General features: G+C 41.2%; 1 protein-coding gene across 1 annotated transcript in view; it reads left to right on the top strand.

The window, feature by feature from the left end:
• The window catches only part of LOC124712423 (mutS protein homolog 4-like), a 287,464-nt gene that overhangs the window by 197,065 nt on the left and 66,074 nt on the right, over nucleotides 1-24,325 (top strand). Inside the window, exon 14 of the mRNA XM_047242719.1 lies at nucleotides 11,717-11,830. Within this exon, the coding sequence (XP_047098675.1) occupies nucleotides 11,717-11,830 (114 nt within the window). The remainder of the gene's footprint in view (nucleotides 1-11,716; nucleotides 11,831-24,325) is intronic.

The raw sequence follows: 24,325 nt of genomic DNA, 5'->3' as shown, positions 1-24,325 counted from the left end.
GTAATCAGCGTATTGATATCAGTGATTATTTCATGAATTTTTGATGTAGAAATCCACTTATTTCAACACACTAATTACATCAGGCCTATTGCCACCATTGGCCAAATCAAAATCTATAACCAGTTTCATGAAAGCATATGAATTTTTGTGTTCAGTTTAAACAGTTTGTAAAAAGATCCTGTTATTGTTGGATGTTATATAAGGACCAGTGGTGGTGACCATAGGAAATCAGTTTTTTAGCCTAGTATTACACTAATGAGATTTAGTAAAACTAAATTGGTGAAAGATTAATTCTAATGTGTCAACTATGTCATTTTAATAATTAGTGTACCATCAAAACTGGAACTGTGGTCTAGGGGTAGTGTTTTTGATTAGTAATCAAAAAATTTTGATTAATAATCAGCGTTGGTGGCCAAAGACTTCTGGCAATAAGAAGTCATCCTCATTCTGCTAACAGCCTTGTCAAAGAGGGTGGAGAAGCAAACAGAGGTTCAGGGCACTCTCTTGTCCGGGGAGGGGAACTGCCCCTAAATGGGAAGAAAAGTATCATGATGACCTCTCTACTGGCAAAAGATTTGAGAATAGTCCCCCTTATGGGTCTCCAGGAGGGGAGGTCACCATGAGAAAAAGACTGAGTAACCAACAAAAGGATAACGTTTTATAAGTCAGGGCCTGGACTGTCAGAAGCTTTAATGTGGTAAGGAAGCTAGAAAGTCTCAAATGGGAAATGCAAAGGCTCAAGCTAGATATAGTAGGGGAAAGTGAAGTGAATTGGAAAGAAGACAAGGATTTCTGGTCAGATGAGTATGGGGTGATGTCAGCTGCAGTAGAAAATGGTATAATGGGAGTAGGGTTCATTATGAATAAGAAGGTAGGGCAGAGAGTCTGTTACTGTGAACAGTTCAGTGATAGTGTTGTTCTTATCAGACTCGACAGCAAACCAACTCTGATAATGATAGTTCAGGTATACATGTTGATGTCACAATCTGAACTTGAGGAGATAGAGAAAGTATATGAGGATATTGAAAGAGTAATACAGTACATAAAGGGAGAGGAAAATCTAATAGTCGTGGGGGACTGGAAAGCAGTTGTAGGGGAAGGAGCAGAAGAAAAGGTTACAAGAGAATATGGGCTTGGGACAAGGAATGAGAGAGGAGAAAGACTATTTCAGTTCAGCTAGTAATAGCGAATACTCTGTTCAAGAATCACAAGAGGATGAGGAATACTTGAAGAAGACCAAGTGATATGGGAAGATTTCAGTTAGATTTCATCATGGTCAGATAGAGATTCCGAAATCAGGTACCGGATTTAAGGCATACCCAGGAGCAGATATAGGCTCAAATGACAATGTATTAGTGATGCACAGTAGGCTGAAGAATCAATATGCAAAAAATTGGGATATGCAAGTACTAAGGAATGATGAGACACACTTGATGTTCTCTATGGTTATAGAGGCAGCAATAAGGAATAGTTCAGTAGGCAGTACTGTTGCAGAGGAATGGACGTCTCTAAAAAGAGCAACCATGGAAGTTGGAAAGAAAAATATAGGACCAAAAAAGGTAACTGCAAAGAAACCATGGGTAACAGAAGAATTACTTCAATTGATCGACAAAAGAAGAAAAAAATATTCCGGAATACAGAAATACATGTCACTGGTGAGTGAAATAAATAGGAAGTGCAGGGAAGCTAAGATGAAATGGCTGCATGAAAAATGTGAAGAAATTGAAAAAGAAATTATTGTCAACAACCTTCAGTGAAATTAAAAACAAGGACAGTAACATTAAGAGTGCAACAGGAATTCTGCTACTAAATGCAGAGGAGACAGTAGAGAGGTGGAAAGAGTACATTGAAGGCCCCTATGAGGGGGAAGATTTTTCTGATGTGATAAAAGAAGAAACAAGAGTCAATTTAGAAAGGATGGGTGATCCATCATTAGAATCAGAATTTAAGAGAGCTTTGGAGGACTTAAAATCAAATAAGGCAGAAAGGATAGATAACATTCCACGAGAATTTCTAAAATCAGTGGTGGAAGTGGCAATAAAACAGCTGTTCAAGTTGGTGTGTAGAATGCACAAGTCTGGCGACACTGCATCTGACTTTCAGAAAAATATCATCTACACAATTCCGAAGACTGCAAGAGCTGACAAGTGCAAGAATTATCACACAATCAGCTTAACAGCTCATGCATCCAAGTTGCTTACAAGAATGATATACAGAAGAATGGAAAAGAAAATTGAGGATCTGTTAGATTATGATCAGTTTGGCTTCAGGAAAGGTATAGGCGTGAGAGAGGCAATTCTGATGTTGTGGTTGATAATGAAAGCGAGACTAAAGAAAAATCAAAACATGTTGATAAGATTTGTCAATCTAGAAAAGGCATCTAACAATGTAAAATGGTGCAAGATGTTCGAAATTCTGAGAAAAATAGGGTTAAGCTATAGGGAGAGGTCGGGAATATACAATATGTACAAGAGCCAAGAGGGAATAATAAGAGTGGATTACCAAGAACAAAGTGCTCAGATTACAAGGGTGTAAGACAGAGATGTCATCTTTCACCCCTTCTGTGCAACCTTTACATCGAAGAAGCAATGATGGAAATAGAAGAAAGATTCAGGAGTGGAATTAAAATCCAAGAGAAAATTATATCAGTGATATGATTCATGATGACATTGCTATCCAGAGTGAAAGTGAAGAGAAATTACATGATCTGCTGAGTGGAATGAACGGTCTATTGCGTACAGAGTATGGATTGAGAGTAAATTGAAGAAAGACAAACTAATGAGAAGTAGCAGAAATGAGAACTGTGAGAAACTTAACATCAGGATTGATGGTCATGAAGTAGATGAAGTTAGGGAATTCTGATACCTAGGTAGCAAAATAACCAATGATGGACAGAGCAAGGAGGATATCAGAAGCAGCACTGGCAAAAAGGGCATTCATGGCCAAGGGAAGTCTACTCATATCAAACATAGGACTTAATCTGAGGAATAAATTTGTGAGATTGTATGTTTGGAGCACAGCATTGTTGTTGTTGTTGTTGTTGTTGTGGTCTTCACTCCAAAGACAGGTTTGATGCAGCTCTCCTTGCTACTCTATCCTGTGCAAGCTTCTTCATCTCCAAGCAACTATTGCAACCTACATCCTTCTGAATCTGTTTAGTGTACTCGTCTCTTGGTCTTTACCATCCACACTGCCTTCTAATACTAAATTGGTGATCCCTTGATGCCTGCCGCGCGGGGTAGCCGCACGGTCTATGGTGCCTCGTCACGGTCCGTGCGGCTCGCCCCGCAGGAGGTTCGAGTCTTCCCTCGGGCATGGCTGTGTGCGTTGTTCATAGTCAGTTTAAGTTAGATTAAGTAGTGTATAGGCTTAGAGACTGATGGCCTCAGCAGTTTGGCCCCATAAGACCTTACACCAAATTTCCAATTTTTTTCCTTGATGCCTCAGAACGTTTCCTAACAACCAGGCCCTTTTTTGTAGTCAGGTTGTGCCACAATTTCCTCTTCTCCCCAATTCTATTCACTACCTCCTTATTATTTATGTGATCTAACCATCTAATATCCAGCATTCTTCTGTAACACCACATTTCAAAAGCTTCTATTCTCTTCTTGTCTAAACAATTTATCATCAATGTTTCACTTCCATACATGGCTGCACTCCACACAAATACTTTCAGAAAGACTTCCCGACACATAAATCTATACTCAATGTTAATAAATTTCTCTTCTTCAGAAACACGTCCTTACCATTGCTATCTACATTTTATATCCTCTCTACTTCGACCATCATCAGTTATTTTTCCCCCCAAATAGCAAAACTCATCTACTACTTTAAGTGTCTCGTTTCCTAATCTAATTCTCTCAGCATCACCTAATTTAATTTAACTACATTCCATTATCCTCGCTTTGCTTTTGTTAGTGTTCATCTTATATCCTTCTTTCATGACACTGACCATTCCGTTCAACTGCTCTTCCAGATCCTTTGATGTCTCTGACAGAATTACAATGTCATCGGTGAACCACAAAGTTTTTATTTCTTCTCCATGGCTTATAATTCCTACTGCAAATTTTTCTTTTGTTTCCTTCATTGTTTGCGCAATATACCGATCGAAAAACATTGGAGATAAGCTACAACCCTGTCTTACTCCTTTCCCCACCACTGCTTACCTTTCATGCTCCTCGACTCTTATAACTGCCTTCTGGTTTCTATACATATTGTAAATAGCCTTTCGCTCCCTGTATTTTACCCCTGCCACCTTCAGAATTTGAAAGAGAATATTCCAGTCAATATTGTCAAAAGCTCTTGATGTCTGAGGGTAATTCGCCTGTCGCATACATCTTGCTCACCAGATGGTAGAGTTTTGCCAGGGCTGGCTCTCCCAAGGCTATCAGTAGTTCTAATGGAATGTTGTCTACTCCCAGGGCCTTGTTCCAACTTAGGTATTGCAGTGCTCTGTCAAATTCTTCACACAGTGTCATATCTCCCATTTCATATTCATCTACAACCTCTTCCATTTCCATAATATTGCCCTCAAGTACATCGCCCTCATATAGACCCTCTAGATACTACTTCTACCTTTCTGCTTTCCCCTCTTTGCTTAGAACTGGTTTTCCATCTGAGCTCTTGATATTCATACAAGTGGTTCTCTTTTCTCCAAAGGTCTCTTTAATTTTCCTGTAGGCAGATTCTATCTTACCCCTAGTGATGTATGCTTCTACGTTCTTACATTTGTCTTCTAGCCATCCCTGCTTAGCCATAGCCATCCCTGCTTAGCCATTTTGCACTTCCTGTTGATCTCATTTTTGAGACGTTTGTATTCCTTTTTGCCTACCTCATTTACTGCATTTTTATATTTTCTCCTTTCATCAATTTAATTCAATATATCTTCTGTTACCCAAAGATTTCTACTAGCTCTCATATTTTTATCTACTTGATCCTCTGCTGCCTTCACTATTTCATCTCTCAAAGCTATCCATTCTTCTTTTACTGTATTTCTTCCCCCTATTCTTGTCAATGTTCCTTAATGCTCTGTCTGAAACACTCTACAACCTCTGGTTCTTTCAGTTTATCCAGGTCCCATCTCTTTAAATTCCTGCCTTTTTGCAGTTTCTTCAGTTTTAATCTGCAGTTCATAACCAATAGATTGTGGTCAGAGTCCACATCTGCCCCTGGGAATGTCTTACAATTTAAAACCTGTCTTACCATTATATGGTTTATTAGGTGGTAGTGAAACATGGACTGTGGGAATACCGGAACAGAAGAGATTAAAGCATTTGCGGTGTAGTGTTATGGATGAATGTTGAAAGTTGGATGGACCAATAGGGTAAGAAATGAGGAGGTTCTGTGCAGAATTGGAGAGGAAAGGAATATGTGGAAAACACTGACAAGGAGAAGGGACAGGATGATAGGACATCTGTTAAGACATCAAGGAATGACTTCCATGGTACTAGAGGGAGCTTTAGCTGGCAAAAACTACTGAGGAAGACAGAGACTGGAATACTTCCAGCAAATAATTGAGGACATAGATTGCAAGGGCTACTCTGAGATGAAGAGGTTGGCACAGAAGAGGAATTTGTGGTGGGCTGCATCAAGCCAATAAGAAGACTAATGACTGAAAAAAAAATCATTTATTTGCTGGAAAGTTACGCCACCCAATCAATGAGAAACAAATGTGAAAGTTAAGTGCAGATTATTTACAGAAGCAGTGTAACATTATGCTTTAATATGGGCCTCTCTCATTTGAGCAGTAAGCTAGGACTGGTTGAATTAGTGTTTCATGTGCAATTCTTGTTGTATACTGATTGGATTTTTCTAAGATCCTACCACTCAATCAAAGTCTACCACATACTTTAGCGGTGACTCATTGTATGTGATCATTCTTTTTCCTGTCTCTACAGATTGTTACACCCATGTATTTGTATGAGTTCACTGATACCATTTGCAATTCATCATTGATTATAATTGTGTAGTACTAGCTTCTTCATTTAATGAAGTTCACAATTTTCAATTTCTGAACATTTAAAACAAATTTTCAAAATTAGCACTGTACTGAAATCTTACCACATACTGACTGAAAAATCTGAATTTACTATTAATGTCATCTTACAGATCACTAATATACAACATGAACAGCAAGGCTTCAGTTTGCTTTCCTTGGGCATGCCTCAAGCTTCTTCTACATCTTAATTTGCTTCTTCATCTAATATAACACACTGTGTCCTCCCTACCAAGAAATCTTCAATCCAGTTTTAAATTTAGTTTGATACCCCAAATGGAAAAAACTAAGGATTTATTACATGACAATCAGTGTTGCTTTAGGAGAGGTAAAGGCACCAGACAGGCAGTTCTGATATTGCAGTTGATAATGGAAGCAATATTTAAGAAAAATCAAGACATAGTTCAAGGGGATTTGTCAACCTAAAATAGTGTTCAACAATGTAAGATAGTGTAAATTTTCAAGAAAATAGATATAAGTTGTAGGAAAAGATGGCCAAAATGCAGTATGTAGGCAAAAAATAACAATGGAAGACTAAGAATAAAGTGCTCGGATTGGAAAGAGTAAAACACAGTATTATATTCTTTCACTCCTGCTGTTCAGTATGTACACCAAAGAAGGAATGATGGAAATAAAAGAGAGGTTCAGAAGTGGGATTAAAATCCAGAGTGAAAGGATATCAGTGAAAAGATTCTCTGATGACATTGCTGTCCTCAGTGAAAAAGAGGAAGAGCTGCATGATCTTTTGAATGGAATGAACAGTCTAGTGAGCACACAGTACAGATTGACAGTAAACCAAGGAAGGATGTGGAGTAGTACAAAAGAGATTAGTGGTAAACTTAACATCAAAACTGGGGCCCACGAAGTAGATAAAGTGAAAGAATTCTGCTACCTTGGAAGCAAAATAACATGACAGAAGAAGCAAGCAGGCCATACAAATCAGATAAACATAGGCAAAAAGAGCATTCTTGTTGAAAATAAATGTACCAGTATCAAACAACAGTGTTAATTTTAGGGAGAAATTTCTGAGAATGTGCATTTGGAGAGCAGAATTATATGGAAGTGAGCAGTGGACTATGAGAAAATTGGAAAAGAGGGAATCTAAGTGTCTGAGATGTGGTACTATAGAATCATGCTGAAAATTAGTTGGACTCCTAAGATAAGAAATGAGGGGTTCTCTGCAGAATCAATGAGGAGTGTAACACATGGAAGACATTGTCAAGAAGAAAGAACAGGATAGTAAGGGACATATTAAGATGCAAAGGAATTATTTCCATGGTTGTTAAGCTGGCTGTAGAGGGCAAAAACTGTAGGGGAAGACAGATATTGGAATCTATCTAACAAATAATTGAAGGTGTTGTATCCAAATTTTACTCTGAGATGAAGAGCTTGGTAAAGGAAAGGAATTCGTGACAGGTTGCATCGGCTCCATCAGAAGACAGACGGCAGTACCTGGAGAAGATCATTCAGTTCACAACACCTCATTACATTTGAGCTCAGAATATTTTCTAAGATTCTAAAACATATACCAGCTCTGCATACTGGCCCTTATGGGCCATTCATTGCCAACATGCCACTGTGACATCATTTGGATACAGTATGCAGCTTCCAAAGACATCACTCGGATGCAGTGTGGAGGTTCATGGGGTTAGTACACTTATTGCTTGGCCATTATTAACTTCCTAGACCTTGGAGGTGCTATTTCACTCAGGTATAGTTGAATCAGTGTAAGCTGATCCCTGACAGTTGCAGTGGGCTGGATGCGGCAGCTTCGCAAACCTTCCTTAATCAATAACATAAAGTGATTTTGTAAACTCTGCTATGGCAGTGCCTCAGTGTTGTTACATCTCTGTAGGTGGCTACTGAATTTATCTGCAGCCATTCATGCTTTACAGTTGGAAGCTGACAACAGCACTATGAGCTGTCTGGGCTCTTCTTATTCTGCCTCGAATGTAACTCTCAGCTGGCATCACAAGGCTGAGTGCACCCCTGACCAGTCCTCCTAACAACAAAAAATTCCTGGCAGCACCATAAATTGAACGCAAGCTCTCTTATTGCTTAAGGAGAAGGTATGGTCCTTATAAGAGTGCTGAGGCCCCAAACTTGCTGCTCGAAGGACATGGATACACACCCACATATTGACAAACTGAGTACCGTAAGTGCACACATCAACCATCCACTGCACTCAGTGGTGCTGAAAACAGAGAAATGGAGGCTTCAGAAGAAGAGCTAATGGATGAAGTGCACTTCCTTTCAGTGGAAGGAGTGCAGGGAATGAAAGTTCACCGAAAATTGGCAATAATGTACGGGGAGCACAATGTGTCCATAATAATTCCAATGCACCCTCTGATCTCTGGTACTGTGGCTGACAGGTTAACTCACTGTTCTTCAATAATGAGGGCTTCCACATGCTGGACAATAGTTTGAGTAGTGCAGTGTGGCATTCCACATCCATACTTCCTTGAATAGCTTGTGCCACAGCTTGACTTTGTCAATGGATACGCAGTGCTCTTCTTATACGTGTGCCATTCATTGCCCACTTTCTGTTCCCCGCATCCTTCTGCTGCCAGTAAATGTGCTACACCACTTCGCTCTACTTTTGAAGCCTCCATTTCATGACTTGAGTGCAATGAATGTTTGATGGGTGCATGTGCTTTCCCTATCATCATGTGGGTGTGTGTGAAGGCCCATACCAAACAAACTGGTACTTCCCCACAGTGGGAAGTGCCCATTGAAATTGCCAGTAGAAGAAAAGGAGATGAGAGCTGTTGAATTCAGTTGATCACCACAAGATTAGTGAGTGCTCTGCCTGGAGGTAAATAAATGTTACAAAGGATGATTACTGGAGCTGTTTTTACTTGCACAGCTATTGCTTCCAATGTGGTATGGAGAGAAATCCGCTCACTGATGACATCTGTGGGAACCAATGTATAGACTCCTCCAGATGCTCTCTTTGGGACAGTAAGGTGCTGGTAGAACACAGGTAAGCTTAAACAGTTGGAGAATGGTCATCAGTGAAGTGTGTTTCTTGGAGAGTTACACAGATTGCAGAACAGGAGGAAATTAGCTGTTGTAGTTCTGGCAGATTTCACCTTCACAGCAGTTCTGTTGAATTATCATGTTGAAGGTGTCCTGGTTACGCATGAAGAGGCCAGGAAGACAAATCATGCCCCAGAATCACTGTCTGTAATCAGTGGGGTTGGAACAACATCAACGAAAATTGACTCAGAGTCCAAAAGCACACTGGGTCTGCCGCCAGTGAGGCCAACAGAGTAGTCTTCTCTTTCATAGCTTTTGGTGGTCAAAGTTCTCATGCGGGCTTATTTGCTGTGGAGGTAGGAAAAGAAGAAGAATAAGCAGCCACAGGACACACCATCCATGGCTCCTTCAGCTGCTGGATAATGTTTGGTCTCTTATCTGTAGATTTCTGGGGAAAGGGTTCCCAATAGGGAGCCCTGTCACTGGTAGAATGCTGGAGGAGGTTGCAGCTTCTCCAGTCGGATGTGTGGAGTGGTTCCTGGAGGTAGTGCTGTAAGAAGCATGAGGGGGGAGGGTCTGTCACTCCCATGGCCAAGTATACTTGCACACCTGCAGTATGTCAATGTTGAAGGAGTAAATACACCAGGTACTGCTGATAACCTGGTTACTGTAGTGACAGAGGTCAATTCCATTGAGACTAGATACAAACATTTACATTTTTGCTAACTTCAGAATACAAGGGGTGATCTGTGATGTTCATTTTCTGGATTTTGTGTTCCTCGAAGAGGGTATCATACTTTGGGACTCGGGAGGGTGGTCATTCTAACAATTCACACAGACATATGGTAGCACCCCTGGTGAATTTTCCTTAAATAGCCAGCCACAATCTCCACAGATTGCGTCATTGTACACATGAAAGCCATATGCCCAAAGTGCTGGCATTTAAAATGCTGCATCAGAGGTGGGAAATATGACTTCACTTAGCTTCATAACATATGATTTTGACCTTTTCTGGAAGTCAACTCTGTCAAATGTGAGAATTAATGCACTGGTGTCTACCTTGTCTGGTGGTCCTCAACACACAAATTGTATGAAATGGATGCCTCACTTCTCAAAGTGTTTGTGTAGTTCTTCATCTTGCTGCTGCATTAGATCCTGGTGAAACATTAATCCTTGTACTTTGCTGAGGTGCTCACAGTGTGTGATGGTAACAGGTACATTTCCAAACTGTTTACAAGAGAGTGACACCCAGGAGTGGGTAGTATTTACTGTCTTAATTAAAATGTAACCACTTCACAATTTGCTAAAGAAGGGGTTCACCAAATATGTTTTCAAAATGGCTCTGAGCACTATGGGACTTAACATCTTAGGTCATCAGCCCCCTAGAACTTAGAACTACTTAAACCTAACTAACCTAAGTACATCACACACATCCATGCCCGAGGCAAGATTCGAACCTGCGACCGTAGCAGTCGCGCGGTTCCGGACTGACGCGCCTAGAACCGCTCGGCCACCGCGGCCGGCAAATATGTTTTCAATATACTCCAAAAAAAATATTGGTTTGGCAGAGAGAAGGGGACCTCCAACTGTCTGAAAATAGCTAGGAGGGAAAGTTCCTAGGGTCATAATGAATGGCAGTGAATCAACAGCTGTCTGAAGAGACTACATGGGCCCCCCTTGCTACTAGATTATATCTTGGGTCATTTCATGAGGCAGGTATCTGCCATGATGTCGCACACTCCAAACAAGGGCTCCCCATGTGTGCCACCCAGCCAGATAAAATGCTATATGACATTATGGCCAATGCCCAATGCCACCTGATAGACAGGCTCCTATTCCTCAGCATGCATGGGAAGGTGACAACTCAGGCATCAATAGTGTTATCTCTGCATGGTTCGGGGCTACCACCATATAGGTACTTTATGATCCCCTCATGTGGACTGGCTATGATGCTGTGTATTGGGAAACCTTCCTTGCACAGCTCACACAATCTGTAAAAAAGTTTGAAAAAGACTGAGGTCAAACCCTTGTGTGCTGACCAAACATAAGTTAACTGAAAGATATGGTGTAAAATAAAGGGAACAAAATGGGGAAGTCATAATCAGTATCCTATGAGCAAGCTATGTTGTAGCAGGTTAGAGAAAGTTGGAGAAAAGATATAAGCAGAAAGTAAAATTGCAGCACGCAAAAGAAGAAATACTGCAATGGCTTAGACCCTGAGTTTGCCACATACATACTCACAAAAGAGTTGTGAGCCTCCAGGGATGTGTGCATTTGGTATGCCACATGAGAAAGTATCTTCTTAATTCTGATTAACTGTTTTCTTCTTTAAAATTGCCTCATACAAACTGAAATGCTAGTTAATTTGGTAATACTTGAAACTTCTATACTTTCAAGAATATTTTGGAGTAATGTATTGTACTTCCACACCAGTGTCTTTAAATTATTCAGTTCTGTCCCCCCACCCTCAGATCTCATTTCCTCCTCCTCCTCCTCCTGCTCTCTTTTGTGTTCCTTCTTTTTTCCTGTTTACAATCTGTTTCCTTTTGTGGTACAATGTTTAGTGTACTTGGATTCTGTTTGTCTCATTGTTCAGTTTTGACAGGGTCTTTATGTATGTACTATTTGTTTCTTGCAATGAATAGATAAAATCTATTACAATACTTCTTAGTTTAAAGACTTTGTTATTTCATATTTTAATCACTGTATTACTGTAGTTGTCATGCACTTTTTATATTTCAGATAGGTTGCTATGTTCCGGCTGCAAATGCAATGTTTCGAATTGCTGACAGAATTTATGCCAGAATAGGATTTGATGACAGCATTGAGTGCAATGCTTCCACTTTTGTTCTTGAGGTAGGTCTGTTTCAATTGATATGAAATTGCCAATTTTATATCTTCTACATTATTTTTGAAGAAAAATTTGATTTATGGGTTTGTAGCTGGTAAAACATTTTTTAAAGTAGATATTCTATGGATAGATTTTATTGTTATGTATATTATTTATTTGTATTTCATTATTTGTGAATAGTTTTAGGGTCACAGTCCCATTCTTAAGTGATTATTCTTGTATTCACCTAAACTGTCAATCTGGAAACTGGCATCATCAGTGGTCACAGTTAGACTAAACTTAAACAGAAATTTGGTACTGGTATACAGTGACCAAAGATTATACAGTCCTGCCACACATGCAATGTTTTGATTTTCAGAATTTATGCTATAATAGGACTTAATGGTGCAATGCTTCCATTTTTGTCTTTCAGGTAGGTCTGGTTTAATTTATACACATTTGATCAATGTATACCAGTTCCAAAGCAATTTTAGTGTAATTTTGACTAGTAATGATGTCAGGTTCCAGTTTGACATCAGCTTGGCTGATAACAAGATTGAGCACTTGAAAATGAGGCTTCAACACCAAAATTAGTTTCAGAGAATGAGGTATTCATATATAAAATTAAAAAGAACTTATAAAATGTAGCTGTAAAGTAAACTAGAGTTCTGAATTCTAGTCCTAAATGGGACGGTTGGGCCTGGTAAATTGCCATGTCATTCTCTGCCAATGGAGCCATTGGATGCAGTATTAGTGGGGCAAGTAGTCAGCATGCCACTCTCCTGTTCGTTGTCAGGCTTCTTGATCTTGAAACCACTACTGATTGGTCTAGTAACTCCTCAGTTGGCCTCATGGGGCTAAGAACACCCTGTACCAGTCCTCCTACCAAAGAAAAAATCCCTGGTGGTACTGGGAATCAAACCTGGGTCCTCTGCATGGCAGGCAACCATGCTGACCACTCAGCTATGGAGATAGACTAAATGTAGCTGTAGAACTTCAATTAAAAAACTATTCTCTAAAGTAGATTTATAGTGCGTTATTTATGAATATATCTTTTGTCAATAGAAAAACACGCAACATAAGACTTGTCAGAAAGAAAGTGGGGTAATTGTGAAGCACCAGTTTAAAATTTAATCAAATAATTTTGATCTGCTTTTTCCTCCTAAATTCCTGTTTTTATTTGGGTTGCTACCACAATCATATGTTAACATTCAGTTCATGTTACTACTATATAGGCAATTTCCATTTTATTAGATGCCACAAGAGTGGGAGAAGGAAGGACTACAAAAGAAGAGAAAATTAGGTGTATAAATTGAGCTTTTCCAGTTTTCAGGCATTTTGTGAGATTAGTTTGTAGGCAGCAGCAAAGCTATACAACAAAATAAGACAATGAGATGGTTTTTTGAATGAATCAAGCAATAAAACAGGTAAAAGATACCAAGGTTGTGTAGTTGTGAGAGAGATGGACAGTCTGGAGACTGCTAACATTTCTGAATTTTTTGTACGTATAGCCACTGTCCTTTCTCTTTTACTGGTCCTACAATGATATTAGTTTGTATGCAGCTAGGGGTGAGTATGTGTCCAATTTTCATGATTCTTCTGCTGAATGTAGCAGATTGACTGGAATCCAAACTTTTTTCTAAGTTGATATTAAATGTTCATCCTTTTTATTTGTCACACTTCTCGTATGCACTCTTCATGGTGGTTAATGCAACTGCTATTTATTGTGAAAATGAAAACATTAGTTCGTTGCTTATTTCCCACAACTATACTCCTGGAAATTGAAATAAGAACACTGTGAATTCATTGTCCCAGGAAGGGGAAACTTTATTGACACATTCCTGGGGTCAGATACATCACATGATCACACTGACAGAACCACAGGCACATAGACACAGGCAACAGAGCATGCACAATGCCGGCACTAGTACAGTGTATATCCACCTTTCGCAGCAATGCAGGCTGCTATTCTCCCATGGAGACAATCGTAGAGATGCTGGATGTAGTCCTGTGGAACGGCTTGCCATGCCATTTCCACCTGGCGCCTCAGTTGGACCAGCGTTCGTGCTGGACGTGCAGACCGCGTGAGACGACGCTTCATCCAGTCCCAAACATGCTCAATGGGGGACAGATCCGGAGATCTTGCTGGCCAGGGTAGTTGACTTACACCTTCTAGAGCACGTTGGGTGGCACGGGATACATGCGGACATGCATTGTCCTGTTGGAACAGCAAGTTCCCTTGCTGGTCTAGGAATGGTAGAACGATGGGTTCGATGACGGTTTGGATGTACCGTGCACTATTCAGTGTCCCCTCGACGATCACCAGTGGTGTACGGCCAGTGTAGGAGATCGCTCCCCACACCATGATGCCGGGTGTTGGCCCTGTGTGCCTCGGTCGTATGCAGTCCTGATTGTGGCGCTCACCTGCACGGCGCCAAACACGCATACGACCATCATTGGCACCAAGGCAGAAGCGACTCTCATCGCTGAAGACGACACGTCTCCATTCGTCCCTCCATTCACGCCTGTCGCGGCACCACTGGAGGCGGGCTGCACGATGTTGGGGCGTGAGCGGAAGACGGCCTAACGGTGTGCGGGACCGTAGCCCAGCTTCATGGAGACGGTTGCGAATGGTCCTTGCCGATACCCCAGGAGCAACAGTGTCCCTAATTTGCTGGGAAATGGCGGTGCGGTCCCCTACGGCACTGCGTAGGATCCTACGGTCTTGGCGTGCATCCGTGCATCGCTGCGGTCCGGTCCCAGGTCAACGGGCACGTGCACCTTCCGCCGACCACTGGCGACAACATCGATGTACTGTGGAGACCTCACGCCCCACGTGTTGAGCAATTCGGCGGTACGTCCACCCGGCCTCCCGCATGCCCACTATACGCCCTCGCTCAAAGTCCGTCAACTGCACATACGGTTCACATCCACGCTGTCGCAGCATGCTACCAGTGTTAAAGACTGCGATGGAGTTCCGTATGCCACGGCAAACTGGCTGACACTGACGGCGGCGGTGCACAAATGCTGCGCAGCTAGCGCCATTCGACGGCCAACACCGCGGTTCCTGGTGTGTCCGCTGTGCCGTGCGTGTGATCATTGCTTGTACAGCCCTCTCGTAGTGTCCGGAGCAAGTATGGTGGGTCTGACACACCGGTGTCAATGTGTTCTTTTTTCCATTTCCAGGAGTGTAATATTGGGTCTTATTCATTCTCAAGTGGTAGCTGAATTTCATAAAAGTAGCCAAAATGATATGTGCATTATACTGAAAATGCAACACCTAAATCTATAATTAGTAGTCTCTAAACAAAAGTAAACAATAAAATGAACCAAGGTTACTTACTTGCACAAATTTCGCATTCATCACATAAGTGCTAATGACTATCTCTGTGTCATGTAGAAGCAACAGTATGGAAGTACCTTTAAGGTTGAGATTGGGTAAAAACCTTTCACAAGAATAAAATATGTCAAAATTAACTAGCAGCATTTTTGCTTAACAATAAGCACAGCACTACACAGAGGACAACATTACCAATGCTAAATAAAGCCTCTCAGCTACTTACAGTACAGTGTAGCAAAGAGGAGAGATTGACCAGGTAGAACATGGGGCCTGATGAAAATAAAATACAATACATACACTTACAGAAGGTACTCTAATTCACTGTCACCCCAGTATTGTCACAACTTTTTTATCTACTGGCTAACAGCTGAGACACTTCCATCTGTTGGAAAACAAGAAACCAATAATGGATCCACTCTCATACTGATACATCGTCCCAATCAAAGACAAATGAGAGAATAATAACTGGTTGGCTCACAACCTATGTGAAAAGATAGCAGCTCATCTCCTCTATCCAAGCAGTCTTTATGTTCCACCACACTATGAATGAACCACTGTTCAAGCTCACATACAATGTTACAAATGGCTTCAACATATGGCACTGCACAATAGTGATTGTAGATTGTATTTTATTGGTCCTGTTGTCTACATAGCAGCTTATACATAAGACATTGGACAAGTCAAGTTATAAATATACAGGCTGAAAGTAATTTCAAGGCATACATATTTAAGCTTACAATAATACACTTTACACGTAAGTATTTATATAACACATTTCATAAATTTAAATATTCTTCAATGGAGTAAAAGCAGTGATAGCTTTTATGTTTTCAGGAAGTTTGTTATAAAGCTTAACTCCCATGTGAAAGGTATCTTTTTGGCACAGTGCTGTGCTGATTTGAGTCATATGTAAGTTTCTGTTTTGTCTGGTAAAGTGCTCATGTATATCACAGTTTTTTTGTAGTCTCCGGTCCTTGCCTATTACATTTAATTTAAAGAACAAAAGGGTTTCCGTAATGTATACACACGGTAATGGGGGAATACCAGATTTCTTAAACAGGGGTTTACAAGAGTCTCTAGGCTTGCACCCAAACAAGATTCTAATGGCCCTTTTTTGTAGTTTACAAGTGCTATTAGCTGTTTTAGAGTTTCCCCAGAAGGTGACCCCATATCTAAGACGAGAATGAAAGTATGCATGATATGCATTCAATACTGTTTTCTCACTACAGCATGATTTTAATGAACAAAGAAGATAACATGTTTTGCTCAGTTCTGCATTGAGATATTCAATATGCTTATTCCATCTGATGTTACTCTGCAGCCAAAGTCCTAAGAATTTGGTTTCAGTACTGTTACCAACTGGTTCGTCATTGATAGAGACTGCTGGGATAAACATGTCCTTGTAAGGAACATTGTGGAATTTTAGAGCAACGGTTTTCTTACTGTTTATTACAAGCTGATTACTCTGTGCCCAGCTGCTAAGTTGTTTTGTGACTGTGTTTACTGTCTGCTGTAACTGTTCATCGTCGTCTCCTTTTAGTATAATTGTGGTGTCATCTGCAAATATGATTGTTTTGTGTGCATCAATATTAAAGCTTAGATCATTTATGTACAGAAGAAACAGAAGGGGTCCCAATACGGATGGGGTACACCACATTATTTGTTTATAGTCAGATAAGTGATTAGACACTGTGTTCAATATTTGCCTGCCTGCATATGATTTGTCACGAAGGAACTGATCCACTTGTTGGACAGACCTCGAATACCATATCTTTCTAGCTTTGATAGCAGAATTTTATGGTCCACCATGTCAAAAGCTTTTGACAAGTCAATAAAGACTGCTATTGTTTCTTGTTTTTTGTCCATCAGGTTTAGGATGGAATTGATGCACTCATAGACAGCAGTTGTTGTTGACCTCTTATTTCTGAATCCATGTTGTTCATTACATAGGATGCTGTTTTTATTTACAAATTTCATAAGTTTCTCATACATAACTTTTTCCAGTACTTTAGAGATGCAGGAGGAAATTGTGATGGGTCTGTAGTTATTTACATTGTCTTTATCCCCCTTTTTATATACAGGAATAACTTTTGCTGTTTTCAACACATCAGGGAAAGTGCCTGCCTGAAGTGAGCAGTCGCATAAATGTGTGAGTACTTCAATTAGGTTTGATGCACTCTACTTTAACATTGTTGCAGGTATACCATCAATACCTGCCGATTTGGAATTTTTTAGTCCTTTTATTGCTTTAGCTACTTCATCTTGTGAAACAGAACTGATGTACACTGATCCTCTACGTGCACTTATTTTATATTCATTTGCCTGGGTGCTCTTAAAGTTTGATTGTAACATATTTTCAGCAACACCTGTGAAAAAGTTGTCAAATGTGTTGGCTACTTTTTTAAGGGGTTTGTTACTTTTTTATTTTTATGTGATAGTGTTATATTTTTCCAAGGTTGTCTGTATTCTCCACATTCTTTTTTTATAACACTCCACATAGCCTTTGATTTATTAGCTGAATTGTAAATGATTTCATCATTATGCATTATTTTATTACTTTTCTTAATATTTTGGAGTATTTTTATAGCATGCGCGTACTACAGGTGAGGAATTTTTTGAGTTACATATTTCATGAAGTAGTCTTTTCTTCTGGCATGAAACTCTTATTCCCTTTGTGATCCAGCTGTTTGTTCTATAGTTTCCCCGTATGGTTAATGTTTTCAGTGGGAATGCAAGTTCAAAGAAATGGGTTAATGCATCAATGAAAGTGTTGAATTTTTCATTTATATTGTTCATTTTGTACACTCCTAGCCATTTTTCTTTCTGTAATAAGTTGTTGAGGTAGTTCACATTATGCTGATTATAACTTTGATATGCTGTTCTGAAAGACATGTTGTTAATAATACTACCTTGTACTTTTATGCTTAATATAATATTTGAGCAAGATGATCACTAAAACCTGCACTGAAAATTTTTAGTGAGGTGTTGTGTAAACTCTTCTTGACTAGAAACTGATCAAGAGCTGTTTGGCAAGTTTCTGAGACTCAGGTAGCTGCTTTTACTTCAGCCTTTAAATTGTAGGACGTTGCAAGGTTCAAAATGGTCTCCCTATTTCCACTATTCGTGAGGAAGTCAATATTGAAGTCACCACAAATTATCAATTCACAATCCATTTTATTTACTTTATTTAGCAATGACTCCATTTTGTTTAAGAAAAGTTCAAAATGCCCGGACGGTGATTGGTAAACTGTAGCAATAACCAGGTTGAACTGAGTAATTTTTATAGCTGCAATTTCATAATCCTTTTCGACATTTTCCCTAGTTAAGTCAAGTAGTGGAATAAAATCTACATTATCCTTTGTGTAAATTGCTACCCCATCCTGCTTGCTGTTTTTCCTGCAGTAGTAAGCAGCCAAGACAAATTTGTTTATTTTCGTATTCTGGATTAATTCTGGGTTAAGCCAGTGCTCAGAAATGCATAACTCTGAGATATCATTAAGTTCATGTGTTAATAGAACGTTAATTTCATTGATCTTATTATGCAGGGATTGCACATTATGATGATAAATTTTTAGTTCGGGCGTATTCACGATTTGGTAATTGGGAATCATTTTTACAGCGTCACATACCTCTAGTTTAAATTAGGAATGTCAGCAGTGTTGTATTTTCGTTCTTCTTTCTTGTTTATTTTGTTTTCCTCGCTGTTGGAAGGATGTTCAGGAAGCTGATAAATTGTTCTATCCCTTACAAGTCTTTCTTTAATTATTTCACTAACACGATCACAAACAAATCTTTTCCCTTCATAGTTCAAATGCATTCCATGCTTCGTGCGCAGATTTCGATGCAGCTTGCTTATATCCAGTACATCGCACTTAGTGTATTGAGAACACAGTTTCCTTATTTTAATGTTTGTTTTCCGAATTTCTTTGTTTACACATGAACTATAAATCAGATCATGCCTATGTTTCTTGTTATTGAACATGGCACAGTGGCCACCACTACAAGCTGCTAAACAGCTACATACCAACTGAAATTGATGAATTTTCAAAACACAGATAAGGGGTTGCACATGCCGGATTCATGTCGCTTACAGAATCTCAGAACCCTTCATGCCCCTGAGGGATAATTACCCACTGAGGGTTCAATTATGATTCAATCATGAAAGTAAATTGTAAGTACCACTTTCTCATTCGACTAACAATTTTTAAATAGATAACTAATTCTAAAATTTTCAAATATGAGCAGTAATGCATGACTTGATGAGATGGAGGTGACAGTGAATGTGTTAATGACATCATTTGAAAGTTGCATGCAGTCTGTGATGACAGCTAGCAGGTGCTGACCAATTGTTTGTTGTGCATGTTTATTATCAGCTCCACAGAGTTATTAACTAGCTCATTCATCTTCTTCTGTCAGTCAGTCATTCACTTGCCAACCAAGTTGATGGACACATGAACTGAATGCATTGCTGGTGCCTCTGATTTCACTACCCCTTCAACATCTTTTGGAATGTGCGATGACAACTAGCAGCAACCAACCACATGTTTGGTGCAGCACATTTATTACCAGCTCTACAGAGTTATCAACTAGCTCATTCTTCTCCAGCAGTCTTCTTCACAAGTGAAGTGAATGCACTGTTGGTGCCTCTGATTTCACTATTTTCTCAACATATTTCAGATTGTCAGATGAGAAACAGAAGCAGATGAATGAAATTTTTCCTGTTCAAGTACCAACTGTTGGGTAAAACATTGCTAATTAACAACACTGCCTATCATTTACTATTGAACACAAACAACTTAGTTGATAATATGTAAATAGGTTTATCTCTTATTTGTAGTTGTGGTGCCATTGAAGAGTAATTACAAAAAGATCACCACAATCTAAAAATTACTTCATAGTAAGGACAAAACTGAATTCCACATATTATTTAAGCTGACTTTTTCACTGCACAATAAAAATGGCACATACAGTTCTATGACATAAAATCAGTAATTGTGGTTCCAAGCTTAAGAAGTTTTACATTAGGTGAGCATGAGGAAAATTCTTATAGAACTCAATGAGACATAGTTTGTTACAATATTATTGTTAACCTAAAAAGAGAAAATATACACTGCCATCATCATGTGGTGAGTGGTTTCACTTGCAATCAAAGCTGCAACAAATGTCACATATGGTAACGTTTTGAAAGACAGTGAACAGTTTGCACTATGTACTGTTACCTGCCCTCCCCATTTCATCAAGATGCTTATGTTCATCGAGCTGCCTCCTGAACATGCCTGATCTAGAAGTAGTATAGCCTGTGAGCACTCCACTTGTACAGCTTAGTATGCATTCATACATTGTTCTGCAATTATTTGTGTTGTGACAGTGCCACGACATTTAACAGTGCCGCCACGACAGTACACGCAAATGGCGATAGAGGCGCTCTGCAACTCGGCTGAGCACGAGAGCGCCACCTAGCTACGAACGGCGCCGGCCGCATGTCACGGCACGGCAGTCGAATAAGAGATACTGAGTTGTTATCATGTAATGAGCTATTGTTTCTAAGTGAGTGTGTTTGAATATCCATGCAATTATTGGTGATTAAAGGTTATAACACATTTGGCGACGAGGTCGGATATTTTCACTGTGTTGTGGATTTGTGTGTTCATGACGGGGCAGACATGGAACAGCTTATGCAAGCGCTCATTGAACAACAAACACAGCTGACGGCTGCTATTCAGGCATTGTCGACGTCGCTTACTCATCGTCTGTCTTCCTCTTATCCGCCTCCATTCCCTCCTTACAACGAGGCCGCTGAAGATTGGGAGGATTATGAGAAGCGTTTGCGGCAACACTTCTTGGCTTTCAGCATTGTCGACGCTCCTATGTGTAAGTCGTTATTTCTATCTTGGATTTCCCCACGGATCTATCAGCTGCTATCTCAGTTAGCCCCTCTGCGGGAACCTGCTTCTCTGTCCTTCCAAGAAATGTGTGACTTATTGTCTAAGTATTACCAAAAAACACCCACATCGTTGCCACCCACGTGGCGTTCTACCGGTGTCGTAAACAGCCCCATCAGTCTTACCGGGCTTGGGCAGCGGAACTACACGGTCTGAGTAGGAAATGTCAGTTTGTCACGGACACTCATCATGAGTCTTATGCTGATTCATTGGTTAGGGATGCTATTCTACGGCTTGCTCCTGATAAAGAAGTTCAGCAACGTGCCCTACAACTGCCAAACCCGTCATTGTCGGAAGTTCTAAGCATCGCTCAATCCTTTGAAGTGTCTCACGCTGCTGGCGCGCAAATAGATGCGTGGTGTGATGTAGGCGCTGTCCAGTCAACTTTCGACACAGACAATTTCCTGTTTCACAGGAGAACGAAGATGTGGTGGCGGTTCACTCACGTAAACATCATCGCGTTGGGCTGCAACACTCGTAGTGAAAACAACAACCACAGAAGCAGATTCGTTCCGCACTTCCTTCTTGTCCACGTTGTTTCGTACAGCATGACAGCGCCGCATGTCCAAAACATTGGGCCACGTGTAATTCATGTAGGAAAAAAGGCCACATTGCTTCTGTGTGTCAGTCCCCTAAAGTTCCTGTCGATGAGGATGAGGCATCGGACATGGATGTTAACTGTGTGCTTTCTCAAACAAATAAGTCGTTTGTTACTGTTTGTGTTCTGGATAAAGACGTTCGCATGCAAGTGGACACTGGCTCTGCAGTAACTCTCATTAATTCTCGCATGTATTTGGAGTTGGGCTCCCCTCCCTTGTCTCCAGTTACGCGAAATCTGAGAACTTATAATAAACAGAAAATTCCTGTCATTGGCCAGTTTGATGCTTCCACTGCCTACAAGTCTGTTGTTAGGCCCCTCACGTTTTATGTGGTGGATCATGCGGGCACTGAAAACCTGTTCGGTTATGATGCTTTCCAGTTGTTCGGGTTCTCCATTGATGATGATGTGCACCTCATATCTGAGGATATTCCGTACCAACAGCTGGATGGATTGTGTTCTGAATTTTCGTCCGTGTTCTCTGCTGGTCTGGGTCATGCCGAGGATTTTGAAGCCCACATTACTCTTAAACCTACAGCTCGCCCTAAGTTTTTCCGGGCATGCCCTATTCTGGTGGCGTTGTGTGCACCTGTCAAGGCTGAGATAGACTGGTTAACAGCTTCAGGGATTCTCCTTCCTGTTATCTCCAGCGAATGGGCATCGCCAATCGTGGTGGTTTCTAAACCAAACGGGAGTCTGTGATTGTGTGGTGATTTTAAAGCCACTGTCAATGCTCAGAGCCTCATTGACACTTATCCTCTTCCCCATCCTGAGGAGTTATTTACCAAGCTCGCTGGGGGTCAGTTCTTTTCCAAACTTGACTTATCGGAGGCGTACCATCAGTTGCCGTTGGATGCTTCTTCCAAGGAATTTCTCGTCATCAACACTCCTTGTGGGTTGTATCAGTACCAGCGGTTACCATTTGGCGTCGCTAGCGCGCTGGCCATTTTTCAGTGGTTTTTGGAACAGCTCACAGCTTCCATTCCCGGCTGCATAAACTATCTCGATGACATTGTTGTCACAGGGGCCTCCACTGAGGAGCACCTTCGCAATTTGCGTTCACTGTTTCGGGTTTTGCATTCGGCTGGGTTGAGGTGCAATCTGGACAAGTCACAGTTCTTCCAACCCTCCATTGTGTATCTTGGTTTCCACTTGTCACGTGAGGGTGTATGTCCTCTACGTCAGCACGTTGCGGCCATTAACGCTCTATCCCGGCTGTCTACGGTCAAAGAACTTCAGGCGTTTCTAGGCAAGATTGCTTATTATCACAAATTCATTCCATCCGTGGCAGCGATAGCTCATCCTCTGCATCAGCTGTTACGCAAAAACGTCCCTTTCTGTTGGTCTGACGAGTGTGCGCAGGTTTTTGTCCGCCTGAAGGCTCATTTGCAGTCGGCGCCTTGTCTTGCCACATTCTATCCGGGTCAGCACTTGGTTCTGGTGACTGACGCGTCACAGTATGGCCTAGGGGCTGTTCTCACCCATCGATATGAGGATGGGTCGGAACGACCCATCGCCTGTGCTTCCAAGGCCCTCAACGATGCGCAACGATGTTACTCTCAAATCGAAAAGGAGGCACTCGCTATCATTTATGCTCTAAAAAAGTTCAGCATTTTTTTGTATGGTTCTAAGTTTCACATCATCACCGACCACAAGCTGCTGGTCTCTCTGTTCAGCCCATCGGCGTCACTTCCGGATAAGGCAGCTCACCGCCTGCAACGTTGGGCCTTATACTTGTCTTGTTTTCACTATGAGATTCACTATCGCCCACGGCCCAGCACGCCAACGCTGATGCATTGTCGCAATTGCCGATGGGCCCCGACCCGGTTTTTGATCGTGATGAACTACTCTGATGATGAGGAAGAACGTCGTGCGTTCGAGTGTTTTCCACTTACAGGTTCGCAGGTCGCGTCGGCTACTGCGCGGGACCGGTCCTGCGTCAGGTGATCGGTTTGTTCAACGGGGTTGGCCGGACAGGACCAAGGGCCGGGCATCGGATCCCCTTCGCAACTACCATGCCATGCACCTTCGTCTGTCTGTTCGTGATGGTGTTGTTCTTCTGGCCATGGATGGCGCATCTCCACGGGTCGTGGTGCCAGCCTCTCTTCGCAAAGATGTTCTCAAACTGTTGCATGAATGCCATTGGGGTATTTCTCGGACTAAGTCCCTGGCCTGCAGGCATGTTTATTGGCCCGGTATTGATTCGGACATTGCCCACATGGTTGCTGCATGTGGTCAGTGTGCTCAACAACTGGCTGCACCTCGTACAATGCCCTCTCTGTGGCCTGATCTGGCGCAGCCATGGGAACGGGTGCACGCTGACTTTGCCGGCCCTTTCCTCGGTACTTATTAGCTACTGTTGATTGACGCCTTCTCGAAGTTTCCATTTGTTGTTCGATGTCCGTCGCCCACCACTGCGGCAATGACGCTGGCTTTGTCCAAAATCTTTGCGCTAGAAGGTCTTCCATCCACGATCGTCACGGACAATGCCCCTCAGTTCTCTTCGCAGGCCTTCTGTGATTTTTGTACTGGACAAGGGTTTCATCATGTTACAGCACCGCCCTTCCATCCGCAATCGAATGGTGATGTCGAGCGCCTTGTCCGCACTTTCAAAAGCCAGATGAAAAAATTCCTAAGTAAT

Source organism: Schistocerca piceifrons, chromosome 1 (assembly GCF_021461385.2).
Source record: "Schistocerca piceifrons isolate TAMUIC-IGC-003096 chromosome 1, iqSchPice1.1, whole genome shotgun sequence".
NCBI classification, from domain to species: domain Eukaryota; kingdom Metazoa; phylum Arthropoda; class Insecta; order Orthoptera; family Acrididae; genus Schistocerca; species Schistocerca piceifrons.
This window is presented reverse-complemented; position numbering and strand designations above follow the sequence as displayed.